We start from the raw sequence: 18,815 nt of genomic DNA, 5'->3' as shown, positions 1-18,815 counted from the left end.
TCCCCAGCCCTAGTTGTGCCCTTTGGAGAAGGGCAGACTACATTCATACAGTATTCCCTATGATAGCCTCTCAGATATTTGAAGACAGTGGGGAGATGTAGGCTGGGATTCAGGATGAAACTTGCTTGTTTTGTTAGTCTCAGCATCTAGTACAGCATTTGCACGTAGCAGGCCCTCGATAAATTTTACTATGTAAACTCATCTGAATCCAATTTTATCATCAGTTAATTTTTTAGGAGACTGGCTGGCTCCATCTAGTTCTAAAAGTCTATGATTTAATGTCCAGACACATTTGAAGAATGCATTTATCTAACTTAAACATCTATGGTTCCTTTAATTCTCCTCTGACATTATTTTAACACCTTTTTTTCCCCCCTTGCTCATGCCTCTGGTTTCTACTTGTCATCATACCCTGGATGGTGTTAAAGATCATTTTAAATAAGCCCCACTACAATATCTCCCTCTTAGTTGACTTGAATCCATTAATTCACACTCTGTGCATGGAGAGTTACCACTTAGCAATTGACCTAAGTGAAGTAACACCCGGCTCACAGATCTCATTTTTTAAGAACGTCATGAGAAATTGTCAAATACTATTTTGAACTTAAGATATACAAAGTTTATGGTACTTTCCCGATCCATCTATTCAATTTTTCTGTCAAGGAAAAGGAATGGGCCAGTTCAGCAGGACTTAGTGAACCTGTATGGGCTCTGGGTGGTCATTTTTGTAGTTTATACATGCTCAGAAGTCAGACTTTCAATATTTTCTCTCAAATTTTGTCAGGGCTTAATGTCTGGAGTATTTGTCTGTATGTTACTAAATCCCATCAGCTTTTTATTAAACATTTAGGTATTTACCTATACCTGGTCTTTTGGAATCTCCCATATCCTCTGTGATTTCTATGAGGTATTGATAAGTTCATATGTATAGGTTCTTCCAGTCTCTATGACATAATATTTTCTGGGCCTGGGCACCTGAACTTTTGTGATGTGACTAGATGTTAATATCTATACTTTCCAATTAAGTGGGCTTCTTATCACTGGCTAAGACTGAGTATAATAGGAAATCAGTAGCCAAAGTAAATATGCTTCAAAACTCCAGAAGCTGAAAAGCAAAGACTTCTCACTCTGACTGCCTTCTCCGTTCTCTCTGCACCCCTCCTATGGCTGACGAAGGGGGTAGGGCCCAGGCTCTCCTGGAACTTGGCTGCTGCCTCCACCTAGGAGAGCCAGATCTGAAAGCAATCTCTCTCAATCTCTCAACCTCTCTCTCTCTCAATCTAGCTTTCCCCCACTTCCCTTCTTCTCCTCCCACCCTTCCTCTCTCTCCTCCACATCCCTACTGAGGGAGATAGATATGAGGGTCCTTGGGAGGCCTGGAACTAGGGTTACCAGATAAAGTATAGGGGGCCCACTTAAATTCATTGATAATCTGAAATTCAAATTTAACTGGGCATCTGTCTTTTTTCTTCTTCTTTGACAAGTAAGCTCTGTAGCTTACCCGCCAAAGTGTGAGAAACTAAGGTTGGAAAAATGACTAGAGTGGATTCTGTGGCTGCTTTGTTTCAAGGCTCTAGACTACTTCTTGTGTAGCAAAATACATTCTCCGCATGATTTCACTTAGGTTATTAGAAGTAGAAGTCTGTGCGGCATATCCTCCCATTGTCCCCTCAGACCAAGTTCCTGTTCTTCATTCTTTGGGCTGCTCAGTGCCCTGGATGGCTAACTTGAACAATCTTATACTTCCAGAAACAACCTTGCCCTCCATCTTCTAGGGCAAGGGATGGGAAAGCAGGAAGAAAGCAGGAAGAACACTGTCTTCTGCTGCCCACTGTATGTGGCTACATCCTTCTACTGAAGGCCTCAACTCCTGCCAGATGGCCTTCTCCGCACAGAGGTCCTCCAAGCATGTGCTCCCTTTCCCCATCTTCTCAGGCCTACAAGCCATATGGCTCCCAGCCATCCCTTGTTTGGGGTAATAATCGGATCCTTATATGTTCCCTTATTTTTGATACTTTATTCAACTCTCCTTAAATTATCATCTGTTTTGTCAGAATTATGACTGCTAGAAGATCTGCCAAATCTCAATGTTAATGTTTATTTTTCACTTCTGTCCTCTATTTCCTTCTTGTCCTGTACGAATTTATTTCTCTCATGAGCTTCAAGGTTTGGAGTGAAGGATTAGATTTCAATGTTTTTGTCTCTCACTCCCCAACCCTGCCAAATAATATCATTTTAATTTTATCTCCTTCCCAACAACCATTTATATCCTGATTCTATGAGAAGTTTTTTAATGTTTTTATTTCAATAAGTAGCTTCTGTTTGTCTGAGTGGTATTATACACATCTATAGTTATATCACTTAATGTTCTCATTTTCAAATATTTTCTGATCTAACTTCCTTATCAATGTAAATTAATTAAATCATTAGAGCTTCATCAAGAATCTATGTTGTGCTTGATTCTGTATTGAATATAATCAATTATCCCACATGTTCCTTCCCTCTCTCAAAGAGTTTATAATCTAATTGGGGAGATAAGACATTTCTCTAGGAAAAACCAATAATAATAGCAACAGCACAACCACAGAAATTCATGATTGGGTCTCAAATGCCTGGCCCAGGCAGTCAGTGCTCAGAGTTCATGAGAGTAGGAATTCACTGAGGATTGCAGTGAAGAAAAAAGGGGCTGCATTTTTATAGAGCAATTTGTCTTTGAAAAAAGTGGGAAAGGAAAGACCATTCTTGGTGATTTTCTTAAGACGATTTTTCTATTGAAACAACCAACTTTGCCTATGTAGAGACTAGGCTTTGCAGTTGTCAGAGAACAAAGAACTGAAGGGATTTTCCAGGGTTCACCTGGGGCATCTCTTTGCCTTATTCTGGCGTACCTATTTAAAGTTCTCAGGCCAGACAGTGACTTGTTCTTTTATTAGTTTAGTTAGCTTCAAAAAGTTTCTTCTGTTTGTGAAAAGTCAGAGGTTAAACTTCATTTGAAAGCATTATAATGTGGGCATGAGAACATGGATGGAGGGCTATAATTTGCTGGATATGTGTTCTGAGGAAGTCATTCTTCCAGGAAACTGCATCTCTGCTTGTCCTTGGGGAGAAAATTGGTCCTTAGAGAACCCATTTGTTCTCCTGCTTTCAGCACTTAATAGCTGTTCAAAGCATGACTCAGAAACTCGAAGGAGTAGGGAGAGGATACAATGGGATTCAATGAGTAGTCTCAAAAATTCACCTCAGCTTTTATTATTATTATTATTATTATTATGCTCAGTTAGCCAGTATATAGTCCATCATCAAGTTTTGATGTAGTGTTCAACAATTCATTAGTTGCATATAACACCCAGTGCTCATCACCACACGTGCCCTCACCTCGGCTTTTTGATGAGTATACATATCACCAGCTATAAAAGGCCTTCTGGGTGGTTCAAATAATGGTGTGAATGTTACTACAAACAAGAGAAAGGCTCGCTTCTACAAGCTTCAATCTAAACTGCCATACCTCAGGAATCGGTTCATCCACGTAGACCCATTCTTCAGATCCTGGCTTAGGTGGTGGAGGCACTATGGGAACAGGTGACACGTCTGTAGAATCGGCAGGTGATTTCTTTACTGATCCTTTCCCTCCTGGTGATTTTCCTTTAGGAGAACCTTAAATATGCATATTAGATCATTCCATTTCAAGTAGATGAATGGAACCAGATTCTGGTAGATGAATAAATCTAGGATTAGGGTGGACTTCACGAAAGTCATTAAGCAATTTTGGAGAGCCTTACCAAATCAAAAACCCCATTCTCTAAAGTCTGCAAATTAACCAACAAGATCAGGAACAGGTTGTTTGTTTGTTTGTTTGTTTGTTTTGTAAGCTACTCAGGTCTGTTATCTAGTTGGCTATGAAAAGCAACTTGATATGTTATTTTTTTCTCCGTCCTTGCTTCCATAATGAACAAAGTTTACACTGTAAAGTGCATTTCATTTACTACTGCAAATACTAGTAAATTAAATTCTCCATCCCAAGTGAGAAAGAGAGTAAGTATTCTATGAGTGGTGCTCTCAGGTTTCCTTTGTTTGTTTGTTGTTTTTGTGTTGAAGCTCAGGGGAGGAGCGGGGAGGAAGGAGGTTATGATGAGTCAGCCAGAGTCAGTGAAGGATGTGGGGAAGGAGTCAGAGTACTGTAGCTCCTGAATATTCCAACATTCCCTGAAGGAGACACAGGGTTTCTGAGTGGGAAACTATATTTCTTGCTATACTCGGGAAGTATAGATGAAGGCACCTACTGTGCTGTAAGCCTGGCTGAATTAAGGCACGAGAGAGAGAGAGAGAGAGAGAGAGAGAGAGAGAGAGAGAAGGGGAGGGAAGAGGAAGAGAGAGGAGGGAGGAAGAGGAGGTAGAGGAGGAGGAAGAGGAGGAGAAGAAATAATGCTAGTTAATGTTCAGTTCAGAATCCAGAAAGGGCATACGCTTCACTTCCCCTGAGAGTGTCAAGAAGGGAGTCTAGATCAGTTGGGTGGCATGGCACTCTTCGGGTCTGACAGATTCTATGATTGATCAAAGCAGGTGAACTCCAAAAGCCTAATATTTCCTTAAATGATCAAGGTTATTGTGGTTTAGAAATTCATTCTGTTTAAGTTACACTTATCTTCAGAATAATTATAGTTATACTTCCTTAATGAGTATTATTAAATGATAATGTATCTTACACTTTTATGTTAGTTAAAAACATATAGATTATAAGTAGAGGAGAAATTGTCAATTATGTCTTATGGAGCGTTTAGGTGACTTTACTTATACATTTAAATAGTACCCATTATCTACAGGTCTGAAGTTGTTCCCGATCTTTTTACATTTAAAGATTTTTAAGAAAATCTTTGTTCAGGCAATAACCAACAATGTTCATTATTTGATAGGATGATTTTCCATTATTTGACCTGAATCTGGTGAAATAAAAGTGATAACACTGTGTCTGCTTTAAGATGAAATTCTCTAAGAAGAATTCCTAAGAGGAATAACTTTGCAATTGTAAATATGAGACTGGAATGAGTTTCTTTTTCTTCTTTTCTAAAATATGATCATTCAGTGAAAACTGAGTGAGCCAGGTAGTCTTTTTGGACCATTGTGCTTTGATTCCATTTTTAAAGATTTTTTAAAATTTATTTATTTGTTTGACAGATAGAGATCACAGGTAGGCAGAGAGAGAGAGAGAGAGAGAAAGGAGGAAGCAGGTTCCCTGCTGAGCAGAGAGCCCGATGTGAGGCTCGATCCCAGGACCCTGGGACCATGACCTGAGCCGAAGGCAGAGGCTTTAACCCACTGAGCCACAGGCGCCCCTGATTCCATTTTTAATCGGTTTTTTAATGATGAAAATGCTAAGGAGAAAAACAAAATTTGAATGAATAAAAATGTATCCATGCCATAGGGACTTGAGCATAATCTGCCAGCATCTGCAATGTAACAGGGGTGTGTCCTTCTCAGTACCACTCAACCGACCACATGGAAGCTTCAGTTTCTAAGGAGAGACTGGCTTTCACTTGAAAGCTAGACTGTTTAGTCCTCAGTGTAGCCATTCAATGTTGAGATAGAAATAGTTCGTATATATGTTTTTTTTCTAAATTGTAATCCAACTTAAACATTTTTGGGGGGAGTGGACATATAAATAATATGTTCTAAATATGGAATGTTTCTGATATTCCAATGGCTACAGTAGAGGACTAATCCTTGGGCTGCAGTTTAATCGTTCTCCGATTTTAGCCATCATCAGACTTCCCTAGAGGGCTTATTAAAACACAAATTGCTGGGCCCTACAGGAGTATTAGATTCAGTGGGTCTGGGGCGGGGCCAAGCATTTGTGTTTTTAGTTGAGTCCCCCGGTGACATGATATTACTGGTTCAGGCGCCACACTTAAAGAGCCATTGTTCAAAGAGCCACTGCTCTGGTGGATGCAGCCAGGTATTTCAATTTCATTACCCTTTTATCTTTTTCCATGGCCTTTCAGTTAAATACTACTGGTGTTTATAACAGACATTTCTTTATTGCTAAGTGGTCTTATAGCCTCTCTTACTAGAAGTTAAGTCAGAAGGCAAGCCCTGGAACGATGCCAACGCCAACACATGGGCAGGCCAGTGGAACTAAAGACAATATTTTCCCTCAGTGTTTGGTCCATAAAACTCTAGCCCCAGGGGATACTCTCCTAAGAGAGAATTCTATAATATAATATTGCATCTCCTACTTCCTTAGAGATGCAAATTGATATATTTTTTTAAATCCTGCATTAAAAACTTTTTAGTTTGTTTTTTTTTTATTTTTAATTTTTTTATTTTTTATAAACATATATTTTTATCCCCAGGGGTACAGGTCTGTGAATCACCAGGTTTACACACTTCACAGCACTCACCAAATCACATGCCCTCCCCAATGTCCATAATCCCAACCCCTTCTCCCAAACCCCCCCCCCCCCCCCAAAAAAAAAACAAAAAACTTTTTAGTTTGGCATAACTCAGTATTTTCTGAAAATTAGTTGATTATGGAAAACTTGATTCATTCAGTCCCTAATTAATAACGGGTAGGTAAGGTCTTGGGGTTGATAAGTTGTGTTTTATGAAGCAGTAACCTGGGACAATGGCAAATGGGTTGGAGGGTAAGACAGGCTTTAAGAACACTAGAATACACTTGGCAAATGGCATTTCAGTGTCAAGATTTTGGGAGAAGTGTAGAGAATGATGCAGAGAAGAATAGGACTGAGTTAAAGATGTCAACAACAGGAAATAAAGATAAGTTTGAAGAAAGAAGAAAGGAGACAGCTCCTTAAACCAGAAGAGATGATTTCAATATAATGGTATCAAATGACCTGTGAGATAAACAGATAAATCAGTCAGTAATGTTCACCTACAATGATGTTAGTTTCAAATACTAAGAATTAACATTGTAACTTCCTTTTAAAGAGGAAATGTGTGACACATCCTGGAAACCAGCATTTCTATGTAATAGAAAGACTTCTAAATTATGAATGCAAATTCGCTTATTCAAATATTATTAAACACAATAGAAATTCAGTAAAATAAAAGCAAAAAATGTTGGAAAATTCTTAGTTATTTAAATTGAGCTAACTGCATTGCTCCAGTGTATAAATTTTACTAGTTGAACTTGTATTTACTTACGGTTTATTTGCAATGTGTATTCTTTTAACTAAGGATGCTCTTAAAGCATGTGCATTATTATGTTTAACTTGATTTGGTAACTAATGTGCATAGTATATTTAATTTGCTTTTTTAATCTTTATTTTTGAAGATTCTATGATGATCCTTCATTTGCTTTTGTTGACCACAATCAAAAAGCAAGGAATATATAATGTAAATATGAAAACTATTCTCCTAAATGGGTAGAGCTGAGCATAAATTATAGTCCTTAACATTGTAGTTAAAATTTATAGCTCAGTGTTAACTCATCAGGTGGCTCTAATTATATATCATGTTATATAATCAGAGAAGGATGAGATTCTCTTTTGGAATCATGGTTATGTTTTTTTTTAACTGGCAAAATAAAGCTCCTTTTCAGCCCATCATTTTGTGAACCTGCACACTCTTGGGTTGCAACTGCATTTGGCAATTAGCAATAAAAAGTTAAACAAAGGTACACACTCGTTACAACCCCATTTGAATGTACCCTGAGAAAGCCAACTGTATATATTTATAACCGCATTTCAATTTTAATTGGTTGTTATAGCAGCTTCAACATAAATCTAACTAATCTGCATTTACGAACCTAGGATTTTCTTCTGCCAACTCTCAATTACTTAAAAATTATATCCCCTTTATTTCACACAAACACTTAAAATAAAATACAGAAAAATTACAAGAAATTAGGGTGAGGACAAGTACAACTCAAAGTAGAAGGTCAAAGCCGGGAGAGGTATTAGAAAGCAGACAATGAGATCGAAGTACCCTTGCACGGATATGGGCACTAGGTGGTTCTGAACTACTGGACAGCCAAAATAGAAAAGGAAATAATATCATTTAGATGTGCTAATTATCTAACCACTCAGAAGAAGAAAAGGTTTCCTGTCCCTTGATTCTGAATGAAATTTCTCACCTAGGATTTCATATAGAGGCCATTAAATGATATAGTGGGCATACTATCCCCTCAGAAAATGAAGTATGAGCTTATTATTGGTATAAATGAAAGTTTCACCTCCACTGGTATGTTACACTGTGAAGGAAATTGAGGACCTTATACCAAAGGGCATATCAGTGAAGGCAATTTGATGAGAGCTTGAGAAAGTATGGGTCAGTGTATAGTTTTCTGATGCCATAGCTTCGTCCAAGAATAACACCTATAATTTCTATGATGAGTGAATATTCTATATACTAGATATCTCTAAATTATTCCCCACAAGCATCACTCTTTTTGGCAGGACCTTTGCTAAAATCCAGGCTACAGAATGACGGAGGTTATATTCTTTGGCAAGGACTTATGGTTTACAAATGCCTAAGAGAAGACGGATATGACTAACAAATCTGGCTCTCTTCCCTGAGGAAGTTATGAAATGCAGAATTACATTGAACCACATCTATCTTTATCTGAGTACCTTTTCTTTTGAGTGAAGTCTTACCTTTCTTCCCTTTTCCTTCCTGAAGAGATTCTTGCTTACCATGCAAGGACTCTAAACAAAATTCGAGACATAAACATTATTGACAATTTTCGTTCATATCCTGGGCTACATTGCTTGTACGTGATCAAATGTTATTTCTCACAGATAAACAGTTGCGTTAGTGATGTCTTTACTGTGAGCGAAAATTAACCTGAAGACATACTGGGTTAAAACTCTTGAATAACAGCCCTGATAGTGCTATTCAATTTGTCACACTGAGAGGTTTGGTCCTAATTTTAGTATCAGTATTTGATAATGGATTTGATTGTAAATTTTTCAATGCAACATAGCTGCAGCATTTTAAAAGTTAGTTATGAGTTCATTTGATGCATATTGCTTGATTTTGATTTATTTCAACTAAATTATCCTTACACAATTAGACTACTAAATCTGTAATAGGAATGATGCCAAAACACCTTGAAGAAGAGCTGAATAACCACACTGTTTTGAACCACACTTCCTTGAACTTTTCCTGACCTCATGCCTTGTGATTTCTACATTTCCATTTTGCATTGACCATAGCTTGCAATGTAGAGGATGGTTTGGATCTGGCTGGATTCCTTGGACTCTAGTACAAAACTATACTGGAAGGGGGAAAATGGGAAACTGATCATCTATAGGTCAATAAGGCATCCCAAATAATAAATTAGTTCCTTGAAAAAATACCCTACATCCCACATTATTCACTAAACAATTTCAATCATTATCTTCTCTTTGCCCTGGGCTATAGTTTATTCTTCATTGGAAAGAAGAAGATGTGGTCCATATATATAACGGAGTATTATGCCTCCATCTGAAAGGAGGAATACCCAACTTTTGTATCAACATGGACAGGACTGGAAAGGATTATGCTGAGTGAAATAAGTCAAGTAGAGAGAGTCAATTTTCATATGGTTTCACTTGTGGAGCATAAGGAATAACACGGAGGACATTGGGAGATGGAGAAGAGAAGTGAGTTGGAGGAAATTGGAGGGGGAGACAAACCATGAGAGACTGTGGACTCTGAGAAACAAACTGAGGGTTTGGGAGAGGAGGGGGGTGGTGGTTTGGGTGAGACTAGTGGTGGGTATTAAGGAGGGCACGTATTGCATGGAGCACTGGGTGTGGTGCATAAACAATGAATTCTGGAACACTGAAAAGAAATAAAATAAAATGAAAAAAAAGAAAAAAAGAAAGATGGACAAATGGGGCAATTTAAATGTCTATGATGGGGTGCCTGGGTGGCTCAGACGGTTAAGCAGCTGCCTTCAGCTCAGGTCACGATCCCAGGGTTCTGGGATCAAGCCCCATGTCAGGCTTTGTGCTCGGTGAAAGGCCTGCTTCTCGCTCTCCCCTGCAACTCCTCCTATTTGTTTTCTCCCTCTCCTTCTGTCAAATAAATAAATAAATAAATAAATAAATACCTATGATGGAGATAACCTGTCTGACCTATTATTTATATTTAGAAGTGATAATTATAAGAACGTGTTCATATATAACGCATGTTATATCTAAACTTTTCAGAACCAACAACCAAGACGCCATAGAAATAAGACATAGAAAAAGATTAGCCTTGAAACTTGGTTAGCCTCTGTGAAAAGATTTTAAGTATCCAAACAGCAACCACCAAATTCAAAAATAAGTAAACAAACAAAAACCAAACATTTGAACTAGTTGCTTTTTTTAGAAATAAGCTTATTAATAATAACAATAACATTTAGATAAATTCTTATTTCCTTTAATAACAATACTTTGGATAACCAACTATTGAGCTCTAAACTAGCTCTAAACAAGGCAACAGAGAAAATAAACTACAAACAGAGATACCTGAATTTATAAAAGACACTGAATTTATAAAGTATTGTGGGCAAGTCCTATTTACAGCAAGTCTAATTCTACTCTATCTGTTTTTTTTTTCTTTTTAATCAGTTTTACAATAGATGTGAAATCTCAAAAATTATTTTTAAATAGCAGCATGGCTATAGTACTACTATATTTTGCCACACTGACAACTCTAGTTTTAAGTTAAACTCTGAAGTTTGATAGTGGATTTGATAATAGACCCTTTAATGGAACCTAACTGTGAACTCCTTCAAATTTAATCCCAAGTACATTTGGTATAAAATGTAGAACTACATACAGTGCCGAATCATACAGGGACAAAATGACTGTCCCTGAACTGAGAGCCCTATGCCTCCTTCTTTACTCTGTTTCCACCCTGATTTTTTGAAAAATAATTTAGTAAATAATTCCTCTTTTCATTTCAACTTCTAAAGATTGTAGTTGGGTGTTTGAGCTGGACATGTTCAGAAGCCTTAGACTTTCATTTCTGAAAACGTTTAATTTGAAAAAAAAATGTTAATTACTTAAATAAAAATAAACAAACCTGACAGGAACGTTCCTAAAATTGCTTCAGTAAGCTTCCCTGAGCTGTCAGGGCTGCCGCCCATCTCACTGCCTCCCTCTATTGCCCCCTTGATGCCCACAAGCACTGAGCTCTCTTTCCCTTAGGACGTTATTGTTGGAAGGTAGTAATTAGGCCCCTGGAGATTAACATGTGGATAAGTTTTTAAAGATCAGGCACTAGGCCTCTCTTCAGTGAAAAAAAGAGACAGATGCAAGCACTCTTTTAAGCAACAATAGCTTTATTATTCCTTCCATGCACAGTATTCAAGGATACAATTTTATTTTTTTATTATTATTTTTTAAAGATTTTATTTATTTATTTGACAGAGAGAAAAAGAGAGAGAGAGAGAGAGAGCACAAGCAGGAGTGGAGGGGGAGGGAGAAGCAGGCTCCCCGCTAAGCAGGGAGCCCGATGTGGGACTTGATCCCAGGGCCCTAGAATCATGACCTAAGCCGAAGGCAGATACTTAAGCGACTGAGCCACCCAGACGCTCAAGAATACAAATTTAAAATCACAAACAAACTTCAGAAACTTAAAGACTGAACTGTGTTGTAACCAGGAACGCGAGAGATTGGTTTTGGGGAATGGCTCAGGTACACAGGTCCCCCAGATTGCCACCAGACAGAGAGGGAGGGAGGTCATGGTAGGACAGAAAGGTCAGAGCTTAAAAGACTACATTGGATGAGTCTAGGCTTACTCGAGTCACTGTGACAACTGTTCTCCCCAGTTCTAAACAGTGTTTTAAAGATTTCTATTTTTCCTCCAGACCTCTGAATTTTTTTTTTTTAATTCCTAATGAGGTAGTGGGAAAAGGGCATATATATTTAATTCATGGTTTTGTATTTTTATTGTTCATATGATAAAAAAAATTTCTTTAGAATTTGTGTGTTTTGCCTTCAGTCAAACCCCATTTTATTGTAATACAATGGTCTTTAATAGAACATGATATATGTTACTTAAGTCTTCAAGTTTATTTAATATAAATAAATTCAATTAAAAATTCACATCCATCTCAAATGTCCATGAAGCACAAAGATTCTGGAATTTGAAAATACAATGCTGACACAAGATCAAAGATTCCTGGGTAGACTTGTGGTAATGCACAGCCAGCTACTTACAAAGCTAAAACCAGACACGAGAACCATAGTTGCTTCCTATACATAGCATCAGACTGATACTAACATGCTACCAGTATCGGGCACTGCAACAATTGAGCACTTCACTTTGGTCATTATGTTTATTGTCTACCCCTTAAGTTAATGGTCCTTCGTGGTTAAGGGTGTAGAAAGAACTTAAGCTAAAAAGTACTCCCTACACAAACTCTTTAAGTGTATATATTATAAATTACAACCATATACATTTCCTGAGATTCCAGGTGCTCATTTCTATCCTTTTATTATCACATGTACTCACACGGATAATGAAGTTACATATGAATTCTAGACCCTGATGAAGGCTGTTGATTTGTTCCCTTATTCTTGTGAACAACTGGTTCTACTACCTCTCATTTTCTGAACGTGTTCTCACTCTACAAAAGCATCAGTCTACAGTTCCACAGACAGACGTCTGTCCTTTTGAGCTGCTATAAGTTCCTTCTGGTTATTCTCTGTGCCCTTCCTATTCTAATCCGTGGCCTTATTCGAATCAGAAGAACTGGGTCTGAGGACTCCATGTTCCCTCCACGCTCTTAGCTACGAAGGACTTTTCCACTTCCACCTGAGCACGTAACGTGGTTTCATACAATTGAAGTTGCTTTAAGTCTGAATCTAAGTAAGTGCACTGGTATTGCAATTTAGAATTCTTTTCTAAGTGAAGATAAGAAACTGACAAACAGGATTATAAATTATTCTGTCAATCACCTGATGGTGGTTTTCCTTTTGCAGGAGGAGTTTTTGAAGGGGTTTCCTTCTCTTTTTCTGGCTCAGGAGGAGGAGGGGGAGGCTCAGCCAGCAGAACTTCTTCTTTTTTCTCAGCTTCCTTTTCTTCTAATTTCTTTTTAACTTCAAATAGATAATAAGATTGGACCTTTATTAGAGACTCTAGACACCTATTATTTTACTTGAACCAAGATAAGCCTAAATTAGTATAAAATTGCCCATACTGATTTAAGTTTAAATTCCAGTTTTAAGGCTCTCCCTTAAATCATCCAGTCCTTAAAGCTAGGATTTGAAGACTTCCCTGGTTAGAAATATTGTCTTCTTCAGGGATGACGACGATGATGACTACGATGTGGTGCATGTATGTGTAGTTGGTAGAAAGTCTTGTTGACATGGATGCTGAGTATAAAAGTGACATGCTAGCTGTAGCTAAGGTAGTGGAATAGGAAAATAAAGGATGACTTCAAAAAACCAAGGTGAAGAATACATGAAGAGAAGGTGAAAAAAAAATGGACAGAAGCCTTGGGGGTGGGAGGGAAACTGAAGGGGAAAGACCTGTGCCTTCCAGCCTTCTGGGGATAAAAGCATGCAAAGTACATGGAAGAGTGCTTAGTACTCAAGTCTTCTTAGCAATTCTTTAACTCAAGCAGCAACTATGGATTGGACTTGAACTGTGCCTGAAGGAAAGGAAGGGTCCTAACAATGAGGTAAGACTCCCACCACCTACAGCTGATAAGTAGTAAAAACAAGAGTAGGCCCAATTCTGGTCACCAGAGTTAGGTCAGTGAAACAGAAGAGAAAAATCGGTGCCCTCTGAAGCTTACGTGTTAGTGGTGGTTGGTAAACCATAAACATGCTGAGTAAGTTCATTTATAGAAGGGGTGGTGGTCAGTGCTACGGAGAAAATAAAGCAGAACGGAGTCAAGAGGGTCAGCAGTGCTGGGGGGCAGCTTCTGAAGTTTTAAATGGAGGGCTGAGCAGGATAGAGGAGCCGGCCAGCCTGAGGACCTGAAGGAGCAGAACAGGGCTGGTTCGTGCTTTTCTAGGCTCTTCTTGCTGGTTTGGCTCTTTGCCTCTCACCATTCAGGTTCACCCTTCCTGTCCCGACTTCCCTGGCTGCCCTCCTCGCTGGACATGGCCTCAGTGTCACTGACTGCACCACAGGCAATGCATACCCTCCCTCCTGTGTGGCTACTTCTTTTTATACCTATTCCCTCTGCCCTTAGATTCTTCTTTTCAATTCAGCAAGCAAGGAGGCTTTATTCTATTAGATGTTTTTTCAAAGTGGAAAGTAAGGGTTTTTTTTTTTTCTGATTATAAAATTAATACAGAAATATCGTTTGCAAAAGTCCAAAACATTTTAGACAGATAAGCGGAAAGGGAAATTGCCTGTAGTGTCTCTGTCCCAGTCTTCCTCCACCATAAGTACCATCTGGACCGCCAGATTCTTTCCTATGCATATATATTTAGTACAGAGACATACTTTTTAAAAACATACATTTTAAAAACAAAACCAGGACTATTTTATATATAACCAGCTTTTCCCTGCTTAAAAGTATATAATGGTCATGTTTTACCTCAATGTATACAGAAGTACCACAACCTCTTTTTTTCCCCCTTACCTTAATCAGGACATTTAATTCAGAGTATTGGGCTAGGTCAATGGTTTTAATGATAAGCTATTTGTTAAAATGATTAACCCATAGGAATGTAAATCTTAAATAAGTGGCAGTTGTTAATGTAGTCAGTGATTAGAACGTAAAATCTTCAGGAAGATGTTGAAGTGAGTCTGACAGCTGGCAACAACAAACCAATTCTAACCTGTAGATGTTTGAAGCTACAGCTTAGAATTGTGGTGTTTTTGCCTTCCAACCAAGACTCTAGGATCACTGTGGGTGGTTTCCTCTAGTCTCCAGCCTAATTTCTGTCAAATAACATATTAAACTGCTTAATATATGGATTGGTATTTGTTTTGTCTGAGAGCTTCACATGGGTGGTTATTAGGAGGAGACATTTGGACATGGGAGCTTGTTTTCCTAAGCATACGCTCCTGGATCCTCATGGTATTTATGGCTTACACCTATGTGCTATTTGGGGGTCAGTTAATTGATACATTATAGTGGTTAGATCATGAATATAGTGATAGGAGACAGCAAGCTATCAAGGCAGTTTTAGAATCCTTGTGGTATTACTAACTTTGACTTTTTTATTATGCCAAGAAGCTGCAGTTGTCAATACAATTAGCAGTGACAGATAAATAAAAGGAAAGATTTATTTTTCATATCATTTTGCAAAGGTAAAATTCTCCATTGAAATCTGGCCTTAGCAGTGTATTAGCCTAAGATCCGTTTCAATAATAAATATCAATAATACTATGAAAAGCTAGTGGGCAATTGTTATTGGTTGAATGAAGAAGGAAAGAGGTCAGGATGGTTTAATGTGATTAGATATAGTCCAGAAGAAGGCTCATAAAATAAGTAGTTAATAATCAATGAAATCACGCCACATCAAGATTTGGGGGAAATAAACTGTCTAGGATTTCATCCCAAAGGAGGGTTAACTCCTAAGTTAATACTGAAATCTTCACTCTTTTCTATAACATCCTTAATTTTAACTCTATTGTTTTTCCTCATGAAAAATACTTTCAGTTTTCATTTTGATTAAATTAAAATACAGAAAAATCTCTTATTTAGAAATCTCTGCAGCAGAGAGCTAAATTCAGGAGGAGAAGATACTTGTAGGTAGTATAACCCAAATAAAACAGAGAACTTGGCAATCGCGTGTTCATTTTTTCCCAAACTCATTAAAACCACACATTTTAGTTACATAAGTTCAAAATTATAAAGAAATGTTATTACCTTTATTCTCTTTTTTTGTTATTTCAGTCGTAAACATTTCTTTTACTTTATGACATAGAGACTCTTTATCTATTTCAGCATTGATTTTTATCAAAATATTTTCTGGCTCTGTAAACCATTGCTCCAATAAAGGCCAGTTGTCCAAGAAGCCTATAATTCTGCAAAAATATTGTATAATAACATATACCAATTAAAATATTTGAGTAACATTAGGTATAATTAACTTGGCACGCATAATGAAAATATAAGCTGCCAATGTAGTTAAACTGAAAAAGGAACTCTAAAAAATATACAGGCAATGGATTATTATTTATTTTGAAGAAGAAATTATTTAATAACATCAAGCAATATTTTTTTGAGATATGTGGGGGTAAAAGAAGATTTGAAAAGGCCACCGTTTTAGGAAACCTTCAGTGTAAGTTTGGTTCACTAAGTGGAAATCTACAGGAAGATCGCCTGCACTCACTGTAGAATTAACTCTGAGCACACTTCTCATGGTAGCTACAGCCTGAGCTATAGCCTGAGGTCATCTGTTTTTTCTCTTACAGACAGAAATCAAAGAAATCTTTGAGTAAATGTGAATAGCTCAGCCTTACTTGCTTGACTCACAGATGATCTTGGGATGATTCCTGAAACAGTCTTATCTTCCTTATGGATAGATAAACTTACTGTAGTTAGTTAGCTAATTAATGTAGATAATTACTTGTCTCTGGCCCACTTCCTATTTTTAGACTTCTCCAGGTTTCATAAAATTGTCTAACTCTGTCTAAGTTTTCTCTTGCAATGAATAAACTGTGCACAACCAAGAGAAGGGTGTTTTTGTTTTGTTTTTTGTTTTGTTTTGTTTTGTTTTTTTGTATAACATCATTTTAGCAATGGAAGTTGTTTTAAACTATACTCCAGTCTGAAGCCTAGCTCTTTGAAATATCATATCTTCACTGGCATTCGCTGAATGAGGGCTAAATTAGGATCCCATGTAATGAAACATAAAGGGAAGTGTACCATGATTTAATTCTTCCCTTCCCAGTCTATGATGATTTGTGCTCTGAATACAGAAGCAAGCACATAAATTTTTCACTCAACATCAAAACTTTTTAGCTTTGTTTTACTTGTAAAAGGATGAATGCTAGGAAATACATCTTTTTTTTTTTTTTCCCCAAGATCTGACGATTCCAAAGTGACTGATGGTCAGTCTGTTCTAAGGGCAAGAAATAAGAAGCAGGACAGTGAATTTTAGACTAACCTATGCTGAATCTGGTCTCTTAAATTCTGGTCCTCATCCGTAGCTTGGTTTTCAGCAGTGACATGTTGAGCGATGTCTCCATGAGAAGTTTCACTTGAAAATCCTTCAGCTATGATACAAAAATTATTTAATTACATAATCTGCTAAAACAAAATTGCAATAGCACTGCTAAAATTTACTGATGCCAGACAACCAATTGATATGATCCTGCCATTGTTCTAATATTCATTAAATATTAGCAACATGTTGAAAGCATATAGTTTTGGAATCAGATTAAAATTTTCCTTGGCAACTGAAGAAAATGACATGCTATACAACATTAAAGAGAAGCTGTAGTTTACATTCATAGGCTCTCGGAATTGACTCTGAAGAGGTGAGAATGAAAAGTGGTGTGTCATGATGAATAACAAACTAGGAAATAATGAGAAAATAAACACTATGGTTTAAAGACTAAGAATGAAATAACAGGGCAGCCATAAAGTCAAACATATGTAAAAATTATTTGTTGATAGTATATTACATTCCAATAAAGCAAATTACCTTTATTTCTAGACTTTGTGATATTTCCTTAAACGGTAGACATAAAGGAACCGACCACAAGAGACCAAAAACAAAGCAAAAACATCTTCAACAGGTCTGATTGAATCCTATTCAGGATTGAATGGTACAAAGTCCAGAAAACTCATGAACTTAGAACAAATGGAAAATTATAAAGAAGGAAGAGGGCCTTGAACTAGATTAAAAGGAATTCAGTCAATGCAAGGGAACCCTGAAGGGTGATCTAATCGTGTTCAGGAAAATGGAGGACCCTCACAGAGATCAGTTTGTCTCCATTTACATTCAGGATTGAAAAAGATGAAGTGATTTTCAGAATAATTCTTTTAAGTTATTTGTAAAACCCAAAGATAAGTAAGGGTGGTAGTAGAAGGCCGTGGGAGCTCTTCTCAGGAGGTGCTATCCTGCAACAATATGGTCCCTGTCTCATATTTGTCATGGACTTCAGCACTTCAGTCAGCTTGCCTCTCTTCCCAGCTCCACCCTGGCACTAGTCCCTTTCCCTTCTCTCCACTTGTGGCACTCTCTTTCTAAGACCATGTCCACATCCTGGACTTTGTGACCACTTTGAATGGCTCCATCTCTGTGATCTTAATGACCTACAGTCCCACTATTTGTCTTTCTTGCACTCCCATGTAGCTGATGACTCTTTCCAACATTACTCAGTTCCTACATCCTTTTTCCCAAATTTGCCAGCATTATCTTGGCTTTTTATTTTCTAGCAAACCCGAGTTGCATGGTTGAACACTTCACCTTCTCTTCTTCATCTGACAATTTCGACTTGTGTCCATCAGCTACACCAGCCTTAGCTGATATTTATCTCTCTTTCCAAGTCTACACTTGTACTGGTAAGCATCTTTGAAGGAAAATATGCCATTTCATGCCTTGCAACATCACTAATTCCTTGGCTCAAAGATCAGCTGAGTAGATAGATAGATAAGAGATAGGTAGATAAAGATATAGGTAGATAAACAGATAGACAGATAGATAGGTAGTCTGAGATAAGCTTCTTGAGAGTTATCTTCACTCATGCTCTCCACCTTCTCACCTCTCATTCATGCCTCAGTCCACCCAAGACCATCCCTCCTAGTCCCCTACTCCATTGAAATAGCTCTTGTTCTAGTCACCAAAAAATCAAGGCCAATGGACATGTTTTAGTCCTTATCTTACTTGATTTCTCTGTTGTATTTTAAGTAAAATTTAGCACACAATTCTTAAATACTTTTACACATATTATCTTATTTTCAC

General features: G+C 37.5%; 1 protein-coding gene across 1 annotated transcript in view; it reads right to left on the bottom strand.

Moving 5' to 3' along the window:
• SPEF2 (sperm flagellar 2) overlaps positions 1-18,815 on the bottom strand; it is a 173,060-nt gene that overhangs the window by 61,608 nt on the left and 92,637 nt on the right. Inside the window, exons 18-22 of the mRNA XM_059416314.1 lie at positions 17,013-17,121; positions 15,770-15,927; positions 12,894-13,034; positions 8,586-8,660; positions 3,506-3,654 (exon numbers count right to left, since the gene is read on the bottom strand). Of these exons, the coding sequence (XP_059272297.1) occupies positions 3,506-3,654; positions 8,586-8,660; positions 12,894-13,034; positions 15,770-15,927; positions 17,013-17,121 (632 nt within the window). The remainder of the gene's footprint in view (positions 1-3,505; positions 3,655-8,585; positions 8,661-12,893; positions 13,035-15,769; positions 15,928-17,012; positions 17,122-18,815) is intronic.

Source organism: Mustela nigripes, chromosome 12, assembly GCF_022355385.1.
Source record: "Mustela nigripes isolate SB6536 chromosome 12, MUSNIG.SB6536, whole genome shotgun sequence".
Taxonomy (NCBI): domain Eukaryota; kingdom Metazoa; phylum Chordata; class Mammalia; order Carnivora; family Mustelidae; genus Mustela; species Mustela nigripes.
The sequence above is the reverse complement of the archived record's forward strand: the minus strand, read 5'-3'. Positions and strand labels throughout refer to the sequence as shown.